Source organism: Cibotium barometz, chromosome 10 (genome assembly GCF_041138505.1).
Source record: "Cibotium barometz isolate CiBa-2024 chromosome 10, ASM4113850v1, whole genome shotgun sequence".
Lineage (NCBI taxonomy): Eukaryota > Viridiplantae > Streptophyta > Polypodiopsida > Cyatheales > Cibotiaceae > Cibotium > Cibotium barometz.
The window spans coordinates 40,615,024-40,629,893 of NC_141055.1; the positions used below are offsets into that span (position 1 = coordinate 40,615,024).

At 39.4% G+C, this 14,870-nt stretch overlaps 1 protein-coding gene across 5 annotated transcripts in view; it reads right to left on the reverse strand.

Annotated features, from left to right (window-relative positions):
* Nucleotides 1-9,379: 9,379 nt before the first annotated feature.
* LOC147634901 (GABA transporter 1-like) overlaps nucleotides 9,380-14,870 on the reverse strand; it is a 34,947-nt gene continuing 29,456 nt past the window's right edge. For all 5 annotated transcript variants that reach the window (XM_086804136.1, XM_086804131.1, XM_086804132.1 and 2 more), the window contains exons 6-7: nucleotides 12,706-12,921; nucleotides 9,380-9,844 (exon numbers count right to left, since the gene is read on the reverse strand). In XM_086804136.1, the coding sequence (XP_086660262.1) occupies nucleotides 9,467-9,844; nucleotides 12,706-12,921 (594 nt within the window). In that variant the 3' untranslated portion in view covers nucleotides 9,380-9,466. The remainder of the gene's footprint in view (nucleotides 9,845-12,705; nucleotides 12,922-14,870) is intronic.

Consider the following 14,870-nt stretch of genomic DNA (forward strand, 5'->3'; position numbering starts at 1 on the left):
GTTGGGCAGCCATCTGCCGCCACCATCTTCACTGACAGTCAGAGCGCATTGGCAGTTGCGCGGAACCCAGTGTTCCATGCTCGTACGAAGCACATTGAGGTGCACTACCATTATGTCAGGGAGAGACTCTCTGCAGGAGAGATCAGTTTGGCTTATGTGCCAACACAGGATAACCTTGCAGACCTTTTCACAAAGGCTCTGCCTCGTGAGAAGTTCGAAGCTTTTCGCAAAGCTTTGGGCTTACTCCCTTTTGTGGATTCATCCACATAGCTAGACACTTCCCTATACATGAGTGCTAGCTCTTGTTCACCGCATCACTCCAGGGGGGATTTGTTACCATATTATAGTAGTGATGTGTGTGAACACACTTAGGACCGCCGGGGCACTTTTTCCCTCACTAGGAGGTTTTTTCCCCCGTGCATTGTATATACGCCCATTATCTTCTAGGGCTTGTAATCTTTCATTTTTGGCACTCATAATACACTACTGTGTTGTGCTCAAGCTTCCTTATCTTCTTGAAGTTGTGTGTGCATTCCTGCAACCCTAATTCCAACAAGATGGATATAGCCCACACCACACTCTCTCTTCTAGAGATGGATATAGCCCACACCTCACTCTCTCTTCTAGAGAGAGTGAGAGAGGGAGGGTGGGAGAGGTAAAGGGAGGGAAGAGAGAGAGGGAGAGGGAAGAGGGTGGGAGAAGGAGAGAGAGGGTGGTGTGGTGGTCTAGGCTGGGGTGGGGTGGGGTGGGCAGAGATGGTGGTAGAAATAGTTAGAGAGAGATTGTTCAAGTATTAGAGAGAGAGGGTAGCCAAGAAAAGCTCCCTCCACCAAGCTCCCTCGGTGACCATCCCTGTGTTCATTGTCATCACTACGTCCATCCCAATCCCTAATGTGTGTACCCTAGGCCTACCTACATGTACTGCATACATTGCAAAGCCTTTGGTCATGACACACCCCAATGTCCCTATTCACCTACAATTACCTCAAAACCTCAATCTCTCGTTTCCCAAAAAAACACACTTCAAAGGGTAGAAACTGCATAGGAAGCAGTTAAGCAAACACTTCAATGTTTCTATTGTCATGGACTGCACAAAGTGGCAAACTGCACAATTTGGAATACTTCCATGCCCATAGTCATTGACATTTTGCAACCCATATGTGAGTGATGTGGCATCGATCATATATTCCAAGATTGCCCTACGATGCGAGTTACCTCAATGCAACCTATCTTGAAAAATACAACTCTTAACATCTTGAGTGTGAAAAATGGAAAATTATCCATGGTACCCTTGAATGTGCTTACATGCTTTACAAGCCAAGGTACGAGAAACAGACAACAAGAATGCAAAAGAACACACTTTGAAATGGGTAGAAGAGCATGTTTTAAAATAGAAACAAAAAGAGGATGCAAAACCTTCTAAACCAAAGAAAAACAAGAACCAACAAATTGTCAAAACCAAGGTTGAAATAAAGGATAAGGGGAAGGAGCCTATGGAGGTCCTAACCCCAAAAGAGCCAAAAGATACACATACATCCACCTCAAAGGCTACCCCTCAAACCACAAAACCCACATGTGCAACACATGATACAAAAGCTTGAAAGAAAGTTTGTTTCTATTGCATAGGCAAACATAATGAAAATCTGACAATCCAAAGAAAGTCAGAAGATGAAAAAAGTTCTAGTACGTCACTTAGTGAGAACGAAACAAGTTTTGACTCATCACTCAGTGCACCTCCCAATAGAATCAAGAAGCCTCATCAATACATGCAAGCTACTCTCCCAGATCTTTGATCCTTGTGATAAACTAATCCATTAAATCTCCCTCGTTCATATACTCAGACTCTTAAGTGCTTTCACATGTAGACCATTAGTGTCTCATTACACACTTGGTAAAGCATACAAGTACATCCCAAGCTTTCTTTGATAGGTTTACATGAGAGAATATGAGAAATAATGCTCCTTTTCATAGAAGGTAATGTTGGAAATAGGGTTGTAGGAATGCTTTCTTCTCCCAAAAGGGATCCTTGATCTGATTCAGGAAGCCATGCGACTCGGGGTGGAGGGTAGGCAGTAGCACAGGGGGTGAGTGTTATAGGCTACCACACCTCCCTAGAGGGAACTCCACACAACCACAAACGAGAGAAGCCATGCGACTCGGGGTGGAGGGTAGGCAGTAGCACAGGGGGTGAGTGTTATGGGCTACCACACCTCCCTAGAGGGAACTCCACACAACCACAAATGAGAGAAGCAATAGACACAAAAATCGTTGGGTACTTACCAATGCTTCAAGATCACGTCCCCCCTGCCCAAGCTCACTTTGGAAGCTCCACTCCTCCGATCTCCACCTCCACGTTGTCACTGCGGAGTCTCTCGCACCACGATGCAAGGCAATCTACCTCTCAATCTCTCACACACATCCCTTGGAATATTGATGGCGAGAAGTGTGGGAAGTTGTAGCACACATGAGAATCCCTTTTCTTGGCCTCTTGAGTGGAATCAGTCGCCTTTTGAGTGGCATGTATAAAGGATCGACTCGTAGTGCTGGCGGGGAGCTCTAGTACTCATAACTATATTCGCGCACTACTAGGTACTCCTTTTGCCATTCTGAATGCCAAAGTTTGCCAGACGAGGGTTGGTATCATCTCTGTGTGGATAGTCGTGTAGCCTCCCCTTGTATGCACTGGGTGTTGCTTTCGCCATTTGCAGAAATAGTAGCTGATAAATGTGGCAATTCTAATTTCCAGCAAGTCAGCTAATTAACGAATTGGCCAACTTTGTGTGACGAGTCACATTTTCCCATAATGTCCCTTCTCCACCCACCATCGGTAAAACAGCTCCTCTAAATCAGTTCATTGGGGATCGGAGAGGCTATGGAACATAAGGCTGCCTCCTTGACTCCATGGTCGAGAATGCATCTGACAATATTCTTCTAGTAGGCTCAAAGGGTGTGATTTGCATCAACACCTTAAACATGAGTTTTGGTTTTAGTAGTGGATTTCTTGCGCGGATGAAGTCCTCATATGATGCAGTTGTCAACAACTCAAGAATATTATCATCCAAAAAAGCCTGGATATCATCATGAGGGTGAATTCCATGTACCTCATCGAGCAGCCTTGGTGGAGATAATGTTGGTGCCAGCAACTCCACGGGAGCAAGAGCATTAGTAGGAAAATCAACTGGGAGAGAAGAGAAGTGAGAGAAGATGTAAGATGCCTCAATCTTGTTAGTTGGAGATACATTAGGGAATGGTTTTAAAATTTACTGACCATGGATGAGAACATTGGATAAGTATAAGATGAGGAGGGTCCTTGTGTTTCTTCTTGACCCTCTCCAGAGCTTGGGGGCAGGAGGCTGGGCTTGTTAGTTTTCATAAATTCTTGAAGATCATTTATGTCATCGCTGGTTATATAAGGATATTCTATATGCTCTTTATCAAAATTAAAAATTACATTAGTGAGCATAGCCTCTAAATGCTTATGGATATTTTGGTAAAGCTTTATAATACCAAAAGGATGATATAATGTAGAATCAAAGAGATTCAAATGCTGATGGGTATTATATACTTCAGTCCAACCATGGCTACTAACCCATTGATAACTTTGTGCAACCACCTCAGAATTGGCCAGTGTCATTGGGATATCATCTGAGATAAACAAGCCAAGCTTATCGACACTGTCATCCACGATGTCTGATTGTTAGAGCACCTAACACCAACTACAAAGGTTTAGTACTATAGGATGGAAGGGAAAGAAAAAGATATTAGCTGGGTCAGTAAACACTATATCCCCTCGAAGGATTCACATTATGAGTGTGGGGTCTACATCTCTTTCCGTGTTCTGACTAATTAGTATAAGGTCTCCTAGACTGAGGTCTTTTGTGAGGTTAATTTTGTATTAAAGGAGAGAGAGGGTTAGTGTAGATAAAAATAATGTTAGTGTTTGAGGAGGGGCTTGAGGAGTCACTGGCAACAATGACCCTATCTCTGAGGCACATTCAATGAGGGTCTGTTCTGTCCTCTGAGATCTTTCTTGGAGGGGGCGAGCTGACATTCCAAATCCTATATTCTTGAGTCTTTTGTGGTAAAGTAGTTCAAAGAAGTAAGATTCCTCCCTCTAGCTTTTGAGATGTAAAGTTGTAAGAACCTCCCCTTCAGTCTCTGTAATCATCCCCTAATTTTGAATGCAAGAAAACATTGTTTTACCCTGTTTTGGTCTAGAGAGAGAAAATATTCTAGAGAGAGGTAATACAGTTTTAAAATATTTTTGTATAAGAATTTTCTCCCAGTAAATAGGAAGAGATCCCCTGAAGCAGAATCTTAAAAAGAGTTTTCCAATATGCATTGGAAATTAATTGAATATGTGAATTGGACATCTTGGCCTAGGGGTATAAAATTTCAGAAAAATTCTTATTAAGGTCCAAAGAGTGTCAAGAAGGTCCAATAAGGTTAATTCAAGTACTGGGATGAGAAAAAGGCAAAGAATATAAGAAAATCTCACAAAAATGAGTAAATTCTCACATAAGATGAAGAGTTCACTAGTACAGGGTTTATTAGTAAAAAATAGAATTTTTTAGTAAAACAACAGAATTTTTGACACCTTAGAATGGGGAGAAGGGCTCATGAAGGAGACACCTAGAAATCACATAAAGATGGTATTTTTTAATTCAAAAAAGTGAGATATTTTATCTCTCCTCTCTCCTCCTTCAAACCAAATCAAAAAAGTGATATTTTATCTCTCCTCCTTCAAACCAAATAAAAAAAGTGAGATATTTTATCTCTCCTCTCTCCTCCTTCAAATCAAAAAAGTGAGCTCTACACTATGCATGGCTCTTGCTTGCTGCATGCTTCCTTAAGGGTGCTTTAATCTAGTCTCTCATTGAGACCAAAAGGTGCCAAACATGTGAAAGCCCAAATGCCTCCACTCCTTGCCCATTTGCTATGAGCAACACACAAGTGCATCCTCCTCTTCATGTACACACATGGACTCCCAAATGAGCCCATAAACTCGCTTGCCACAACCAAGCAAACATGCACCTTCTCATCCTCATTGCCATATGCAAGGGACATGGGATTCACAAATCCCAACAACCAGCAACCCTTCAACATTGAGCATTTTTTCCATGCTCAAAACCAAAACTTGAGGCAAAACTTCACAAGACCAACCTTCTTGAGGCATAATCAGCAGCATATCTTCTCTTGGCAGCTTTTCCTTGATGATGATGAAGACTCCATAGCCTTCATATTGCTGAAATCTCCATTTTCAGCTTCCTTGATGATGAGCAAACTCTCCATGTTGCAAAACTCCATTTGCAACTCTCTTGGGCAGCTTCTATGCAACTTCCTTGTTGCAAATCTCCTCTCTAACTTGAGAATGGTAGCACCAAATCTCTCTCAAATCCTCACAAATGCAAATCCAAATGATAATATGAGTGCGCATAATTTTTTCATAATAAGCTGAAAATATAATGCTTAATCAAACAAACACACAACCAAACTAATATACATAATAAACACCCATGACCAAGAGCCCATTTGGCTCTGATACCATGTTAAGATTCTAGAAATGGGATTGATCATGGTGAAGGAGATAGATTAAGCATAAGATTAAGGTGGATTAAACCACACTAAAAACTCCATGACTAGAGAGAGAGAGAGAGATTGCACACTCAACACTATTCCCTTGTATTTCATATCACAATGAACCATACAATGATATAGGCTCTCTAGCCTTATCCCACTTTACATGTCATCATCCATGTGGCAACTCCTTTTCCACTTCTTTTGGTCAACTCTCACACACCATGCAATATTACATGTGGCATTCATATCTCACCACAATATCTTGCACCTCTAGGGTGCTTTCCCACATACACACAACACCGCGATTATATCTCTCAACACCCCCTCTTAATCGAGGTGTTCCACAACTCACCCATCATCCATCATCCATACAATGTAGCATTGCACAAACGCAATTGCTATCTCTCAAGATTTTTTTTTTTGAGAGGCTGAAAATCTTCACTAAAAACTCCATGACTAGAGAGGGAGAGATTGCACACTCAACACTATTCCCTTGTATTGCATATCACAATGAACCATACAATGATATAGGCTCTCTAGCCTTATCCCACTTTACACATCATCATCTATGTGGCAACTCCTTTTCCACTTCTTTTGGTCAACACTCACACACCATACAATATTACATGTGGCATTCCATCTCACCACAATATCTTGCACTTCTAGAGTGCTTTCCCACATACACACATACACACAATATCTTGCACCTCTAGGGTGCTTTCTCACATACACACAACACCACGATTACATCTCTCAACACCCCCTCTTAATCGAGGTGTTCCACAATTCACCCATCATCCATCATCCATACAATGTAGCATTGCACAAACGCAATCGCTATCTCTCAACACTCCCCCTCAATGATACATTGGAGTGTTTATCAACCAAACATGTGTGCCCGTGTCTACCATCTTAGACACCTAGTCCATTTTGAGCCGACTCATCGCTCACAGCGGAACCACTGAGTCCGATTTGAACATGGAAGTTCGGGTGGGATCCAACCCATGCGTATGCACCTCACACATGCATCGCTCATGCACACATCACTCAACTACCATTTTGAGCTTCTCGGTGAGCTCGGGCATGGTTACCCTCATACCATGGGTGATTACAAAAAAATCCTCGTTTTGAGCTTCAAACTCAGGTACGGTTACCCTTCTCATTCATGGGTGAAAAATACAAAAAACCTTTTGTCCGAAGCCCGGAGGCAGTGGACCTTCATGTGTGTGAATACTTTTTTTGCTTCTTCTCATAGCATGTGAACAAAGTGTCATGCTTTTGAAGGTTTGTGAAGTAGGTGTGTGTGAACATTTTCTTAAATGCTTTGAAAAAATTGGTGTGTGTGAATGAACCCTTACTGCCAATAAGGGGTTCAATTTAATTGCTTTAAAACACCTGGCGAATCTCTACAGCAACGTTTTTTTTTTAGAATTGGGACCCGCCCAAGTCTTCGTCTTCTCCAGGTCTTCTCCACGCTTTCGATTGATTCTGCACAGTGGTGGCCAGCTATGGCGATCTCCTTCGCTCCTGTTTACTGGTGCCACCTTTGCTATTATTTGCCTGCTGCCTTGTTTGCTGCTTGCCTGCTTCCTGCTATTTCATTGTAGCATCTGCTCTATAATGTCTGAGTCGGTAGTAGAGCACCGTGATAGGGGACTCACTTCTAATGTTGCCGTCTTCCCGCTTTCTCCTTCTTCAAGCTTTGCCACTTGCTTCCATGGAGACCTTGAACTTGTCTCTGCTTCAAACTCCATCGTGAGGTCTTGACTCTGCAATATTGCTGCTTCGAGTTTGCCATCGCCAATATGGCAGTGCTACTTGCTTTCTCTGCCGCTTAAATTCAGCATTACTTTATGTGTTGCTCTGAGCTTGCCATGACATGGCTACAGCACCACCTACATCTGTCATGTGCCCCTCATTCTCGTGCATACCTGTTTTAGCAGCTATTCGAAGGATGCTATAGTCGTTGTTCTCTCATCTATAAGCCTGAATGCTCTCCTAGCTACGTTGCATAACAGGCTACCTCCTCCGGCTGTCCTAGCCTACAAGGCTTCAACATTGCAATCTCAATTCTAGCTGCCTTCCTTTCCTTGTCCATGATATGAGCAACAGATGTAGCAGCTTCAATTGCCTCCACTGTCTCAGGTTTTTTAATTCTACTTTAGCTAGTCTATGCTGGGTGCTTGCTTTCCCTACACATCATAACCTTCTTGTCTTGACAAAACCTCCCCCATGAGGTTCTTGTAGCCACCTTTTTCTATAACTTCTTTGTAACGTTGATTTTCTTGTAGCTTGCAAAGCCCTTTGTCATGATCTTTCTGCATGAGGTTCCTTGTGACCACCAGTTTTGGCCACTACAAGCTCTACCTTATGTATGCCTTTGCTTGTTGCATGCTTCTTCAACAAGGGTGCTTTGATTTAGTCTCTCATCGGAGACAATAAGGTGCCAAACATGTGAAAGTCCAAATGCCTCCACTCTTTTCCCATCTACTTTGAGCAACACACAAGTGCATCCTCCTCTTGATGCACACATGGACTCCCAAATGAGTCTCAAACCTTGCTTGCTTCAGCCAAGCAAAACATGCACCTTAAAACATGTTCTTTGCCCAAATACAAGAGCCATGGGATCCACATATCCCAACAACCAGCAACCCTTCAACATTGAGCATTTTTCCATGCTCAAAACACAAAACTTTGAGGCAAAATTTCACAAAACCAACCTTCTTGAGGCATAATCAGCAGCATATCCTCTCTTGGCAGCTTCTCCTTGACGGTGATGAAGACTCCATAGCCTTCATAATGCTGAAATCTCCATTTTCAGCTTCCTTGATGATGAGAGCTCTCCATGTTGCAAAACTCCATTTGCAACTCTCTTGGACAGCTTCTATGTAACCTCCTTGTTGCAAATCTCCTCTCAAATCCTCACAAATGCAAATCTCCTCTCAAATCCTCATCACAAATGCAAATCCAAATGATAATATGAGTGTGCATATTTTTTTTTTTTTAACACAAGATGAGTACTCACAATATGAAAGGTACTCAACCAAATACATACACGGGTTCTCTATAATGTGAACCCGACTAAAATGAGCTGGCGCTATAACTATGCCAGTCTCTAGAATGGCTGTCACAGAGCCTGTCATCCCACTGGCCGCATATCTCCCATGATCTCACCAACCATGCCAGTGGTGTAAGTGTGGGACCTATCCCCCAGTCATCAGTGTCCACCGCCTCACTAGAGCTCGATATCTCAACAAGATTTCTAGCATGTGATCTTTTGTCAATTGGATGTGCCCACTCCACTCTTTTTGCTTGTTCCCAAGTTGTGTTTATACTAGAGAGAGAGAGAGCTTTAATAAATAAGAACAATCATATTGTTCTCTAATTTTCTACTTGTTTTTTTTAAAACCATCATTCAATATAATTCAAAAGATATGTTTGACTCAAAATTTCCTTTTGATTTTTGACTTAGTGGAAGTTTAAGCTATTACAACATCTTGCCTTTTACAAAGGCAAACCAAAAGTTCAAGGATCTAACTATCAAAAAGCGCATAGTTCACACACAATAACTGATAAGGAAAAAGATTCATCTATAAGTCAAAATTAAATATATCTAAATGTAGAAGAGGTGAGTAGAGGTAAATTTATATCAACTAGGTGTCACATCATGAAGTGTGTCATTACCAAGAAATATACATATAAAAATTGACAAGAATATGCTCTCTGTGTGTGTGTGAACATGCACATGTGAGCATGCACACGTGTGTTTGTTGGCAAAGTCAATAAAGTGAGACATCAATTGAGCCAAGTGTCCTAAATTTAAAGACCAAAAAATATGTTCTATGACTCTAAGCCATAATAATGGATCAAACACTTGGCTTGAAAATTACATGTTGTTAAAGAATTTGTATGTTCCAATATCAGTTGAGATAAATCTAAGAGCTCCAATTGATCCCAATAGTGCAACACAAGAGTAAGCAAGGGCAATAGAAATGTTTATAACCCAAATGATTCTCTTTTTAGGTCTTCTAACTACAAGGTATGCAAGTGATGGTATTACAAAATCTAAGGGTGTAAATCCAAAAGCCCCACATAATGCCACAAAGTCACCAAAGAATGGTAATGCGCTTGCTATCAATGTGATGATTGCCATGTATGTGGTTGTCACAAATAGCCTGCTAATAACATTTCTTAGAGAAAAATCTCCTTTTCCCTCCTCCATCATCTTCTTTTCAAAGTAGGCATATGTTGGCCTACAATAAATCTGTTCAAGGAACAACATATTGTCACAATTTGGCAAGTACTAATAGTTTACTCCTCCCATTCTACAACTTCTTGAAACTTTTAAACAACAATAATTTTTGTTAGTATGCATAAACTTTCTACAAATAATAATGTAATGAAATGTGTATCACCTATACTATAAATAAAACACCTTCATTCAATCATAATGTGATGAAATATGTACCACCTTTATTCAATTATAAACTACAAAGAAAACACATAGATTTATTAGACTTTTTCCCCTTTCACACTAAGTGCATAAAGATGACACTAAGTGCATAAAGATGACAACTTACAAAGAAAACACATAGATTTATTAGACTTTTTCCCCTTTCACACTAAGTGCATAAAGATGACAACTTACATTAAGTACATAAACAACTTACAATAAGTGTGTAAATATGACAACTTACAGTAAGTGCATAAATATGACATTTTTTTTGATATTTCAGAGTCTAGTAAGTGTCTAGTGGTGTGTGAACACTTTAGGTGTGGAGAACCCTCTTATTAAGAGAACAGAAGATAGGGCCTCGGTGCATATATAAATCATTGTACATGGTAGAATTATTATGATAATACAATCATTGTTATGCTATGCAATCTCTCTCTCTCTCTCTCTCTCTCTCTCTCTCTCTCTCTCTCTCTCTCTCTCTCTCTCTCTCTCTCTCTCTCTCTCTCTCTCTCTCTTGGAGCACCGTGTCCATCGGTTAAACCACCATCTCCATGGCTTAAACCTCCATCTCCATCTCTCTCTGCATAAGATCTTCTCCTACACTCACATCATGGATATCTTCCACCCACCACCATAGCATGATCTTTGATCTTGTGGATATACCAACATGGTATTAGAGCATGGGTGAACTCACCATCACACCTGCATTTTTCTCTATTGCCTAGCCTTCACAATTGGATTTTTTTTCTCATGAGATCTTTGTATTTTTTTTGTCACCCTCATCTTTGCCCTTTTTTAGCATTTTGGGGAAGGAGGAGAAGTTGACTTTTAGTAAGACTGATGTTAGAATCCATTGTCCAAGGGTTAGATCCACTACTATTCCTAGTCATATTAACATGTTGAAGAAACCTTTATCTTTATTGGAATTTGAGTAGGCTACTACTACTCTCTAGCTCTAAAAAGAGGCTCTAAAAAGAGGCTCTTAAAACAACTCTAGGTCCAAATAGTCTCCAATAGTGTTTCATAAGGAGGAGAAGTTGACTTTTTGAGGATTTTGGGCAAGGAGGAGAAGGTGACTTTTTGTAAGACTCGTGTTAGAATCCAATGTTCAAGAGTTAGATCCACTACTATTCCCAATCACATTAACATGCTAAAGAAACCTTTTTCTTTATTGGATTTTGAGTAGACTACTACTCTCTAGCTCTTAAAAGAGCTTCTAAAACAACTATAGGTCCAAATAGTCTCCCACTAGAGTTTCATAAGGAGTTTTGGGGTGGTCTCCACCTTCTAAGGTTAGCCTACTCTACATTCATTTGTGGTGGCATGGACCCTTTGGTCAACTTTGGCATCATCAAGTTGAATCACAAGAAGGGAGGGGAGAAGTCCAATATTAATGATTAGAGACCTCTTACTATGTTAGATGTTGATTTGGGGTGGCATGGACCCTCTGGTCAACTTTGGCATCATCAAGTTGATTCACAAGGGAGGAGAGAAGTCCAATATTAACAATTAGAGACCTCTTATTATGTTAGATGTTGCATATAAATTATCGCTAAAGTCTTACCTTGAATCTCTCCTCTCTTATGGATGCCTTCATTGTGAACAAAAAAGGATTCGTTAAGGACATGCACATATTATAGGCCATTATTTCTCCTCCTTTCATCAAGATTGACAAAAGGCCTTCTAACAACAAAATTTGCAAGTGGAGGGACATTTGGAAACCCACATTAGGAGGATGACTCACCATAGAGGAGCTTCTCTCCTAATACAACATTGCAATTATTAATCTAATTCTAGATAGAATGGAAATTTGGAGTGTGGACTAACTACTCTACTTCTTACTTTCTTCTCCCTTAAATCCTTTAAATTGAAGCATGCCACTTGGTTGAAAGATACCCCATCTCTATATGCATATGGTAACCTATATAGGAAGCTAAACTAGAAAAAGAAAATAACAGATTTTATTAGGCCACCCTATTCTCTCTTGGTTGCTACATCACAAAACAGAAAATAACGGATTTTATTAGGCCACCCTATTCTCTCTTGGTTGCTACATCACAACCAATTTCAAAGAACAAGAGACATAGTGAATAAAATGAGGTTTGGAAATGTTTTATGTAAAGCATGGTATAGACATAAAACTTTGGAGTACATTTTTTGAGTGCCCAAGCATAGGTAAATCCTGGATGAAAATTACAATTATCCCCTTAAGGTTCACATTAAAATCATGTTTTGCAGAGAGAGTTATTTCAACGAGCATTTTTGCAAATTAGTTTCAAAATTTTTGAGATATCTCTGTGTGATCCATTTTGGAGTGGTAATGATGTCTTCTAGTCAAAACGAATGTCTCATTATGAAGAAGTATTAAAGTCTCACACGGCCTTCTTTATCTTGAGTTTCGCAAGTCTTTATAAATCTCTCTCTCTCTCTCTCTCTCTCTCTCTCTCTCTCTCTCTCTCTCTCTCTCTTAAAGTGAAGTGATAGATGTAGAGTGAAGGTTTTGGAAAGCTAACTAAAAAGTAGAGTAATTTCAGACTCTAAAGTAGAGTAATTTAAGATATCATATAACCATATCATACTAAGATTTTAAGGATACACAAGTTCTTTCATACTTTGTTCAAATTTTCAAATTAAAAAGCAAAAGTAAATTTTGATAAGATGAAAGTTACCTGGTAGCATCCAACAATTTGAACTATTGCAAAGAAGTTAGCTAAAATGATAGCCCAACTTGGTCCTGTGAAGGAGTTTAGAAGATATGAAGCTACAGAGGAGCCAAATGCCCAGTATCCCACGCATGCAAGAGTCCAGTATGTAGCCACAATCACAACATAAGCCCCTGAGACACCCTTATACATGTTCATCTTTGTTGGTTTCTTCAAAGTGCACTGCAAGAAAACACATCCAAACTAACTGCTTAAAACATGTAATAACTTATTTTATGCCATTTAATTATACACTTTATGTGCCTTTGCAAAGAATATTTGCCAAGTATGGCTAACAAAATTAAGTTCTATAAGGTGAAAAATCCCCACAAAAAAAATGAAATCAATGCACACAATAAAAGATAGGGGATTATTTTCATGAGGAGTATCTACACACACACACACACACACACACATCAATTAGCATGGGTAGCTTTTTCTTGGTAATAGGGGACCACAAATATTATTACATTAATCACCTACCAAAGGTGGCTTGTACATTGGTTGATCATTTTTTTCTTATTTTTCAAAAATCAAAAAAAATGATCGCTTTGTTTTGGACTACCACCTTAGAGTCGCCAACCTTATGGTAGAAGAACAGCCGATTTGTTGTCCTCAAGCTAAATCAACTGAAAGAAGACCAAATAGCTTGAAAGCTTGCTATTTAAGAGCTCGGGATGTGGTATAAGCCTAAGCAAATAGCTTGAAAAATATCATCTCTAGCTTGCTATGGCTTCTGCACAGCTGCCAATTGTCGACAGCCCCATCGATGGCACAAGATATAATGACCTTATAATATACCATATAAGTTATATGGTATATAAGGTTATTATATACCATATAATAACCTTATATACCATATACGTTATCAAACTAAATCCTTGGCCGAATTCCATTTCTTAAGGTAGCTACACTTTAGTTTGATACCTTATATACCATATAAGTTATCAAACTAAATCCTTGGCCAACTTGCATTTCTTAAGGTAACTACACAAAGTTACCTTATGATTCGTTCATAATTGGATGGTAAAAAAGGTTGTTATGTATGGAGATTGGTAGCCGTTGTGTTCCCTTTTACTATAGAGTCTTGGCAGCACAATTAAACATTTGCATTTTTTGGCCATGATAAGGTCCTAACATTACAATATTTTGTAGGTTTTTTTTCACCTACAATATATAGTGGCAAGCTGTATAGGTATTAAACCTATTTAGCTTTAAACTTTAAATTGTAAGTTCCCTACTTTACAGTGATAGTCTCAAACACTATTGTTATATTTACTTGGGAATAGACATCTCTAAAGAGATTTTATCGAAGACCCTCTCTAATTTGTAAAAACTAAACTTCTTTTAGGGGATACTAGGGAAGACCCATCCTTATGCTCATGTGGAGACATTTTTCATGAGTAGTAAAGATTGTTGAAGCATAAGTTGTACTTGGAATTGTACTTGGTTCTTAATTTTTTAAACCATGTGGTGTTTTTTGGTTTTACACATATCCTTGTATAAAGTCTTGTATCAATACTTGTTAGTGGTGTTGGTGATGTGTATGGTTCCTTGTATAAAGTCCTATATCAATACTTATTAGTGGTGTTGGTGATGTGTATGGTTCCTTCATGTTAAATTCTTTATTTATTTTGGAAAATAATAACAACAACAATAAGTCCATCACCATGTGGAAACCTGCCTTCCCATAGGCTTAAGTAAGTCCTTACTAACTTATTCTTTTAGACGATGGTATGTGAGTAATGATGGTTGGAATAAAAGATTGGCATTTAGGGAAACTACATTACTTGATATTTAAATCCGTTTGTTATATAAAATCTTTAGAGATGGTTTCCTTCTAGTATAATCTAGCAATATTAGATCAAAACTTTTTTGATCTTTTTCAAGTCTCCACACACGCGCGCACACACACACACACCCACACACAAGTGACATGTAGCTTTGTCTCTTCATGTTTTAATTTTCTTATGCTATTATAGTTGGTAGTTGTAGACTATGTAGCTAATCCTTTGATAGTTTTATGCCTATTAGAGATAAAGTATCATCACGTGGTATGTGCATGTGATATACATATGTAGACTTTCTAGCTACTCTTGTAGAAAACACCTCATGTTGACACCTATAGGCTA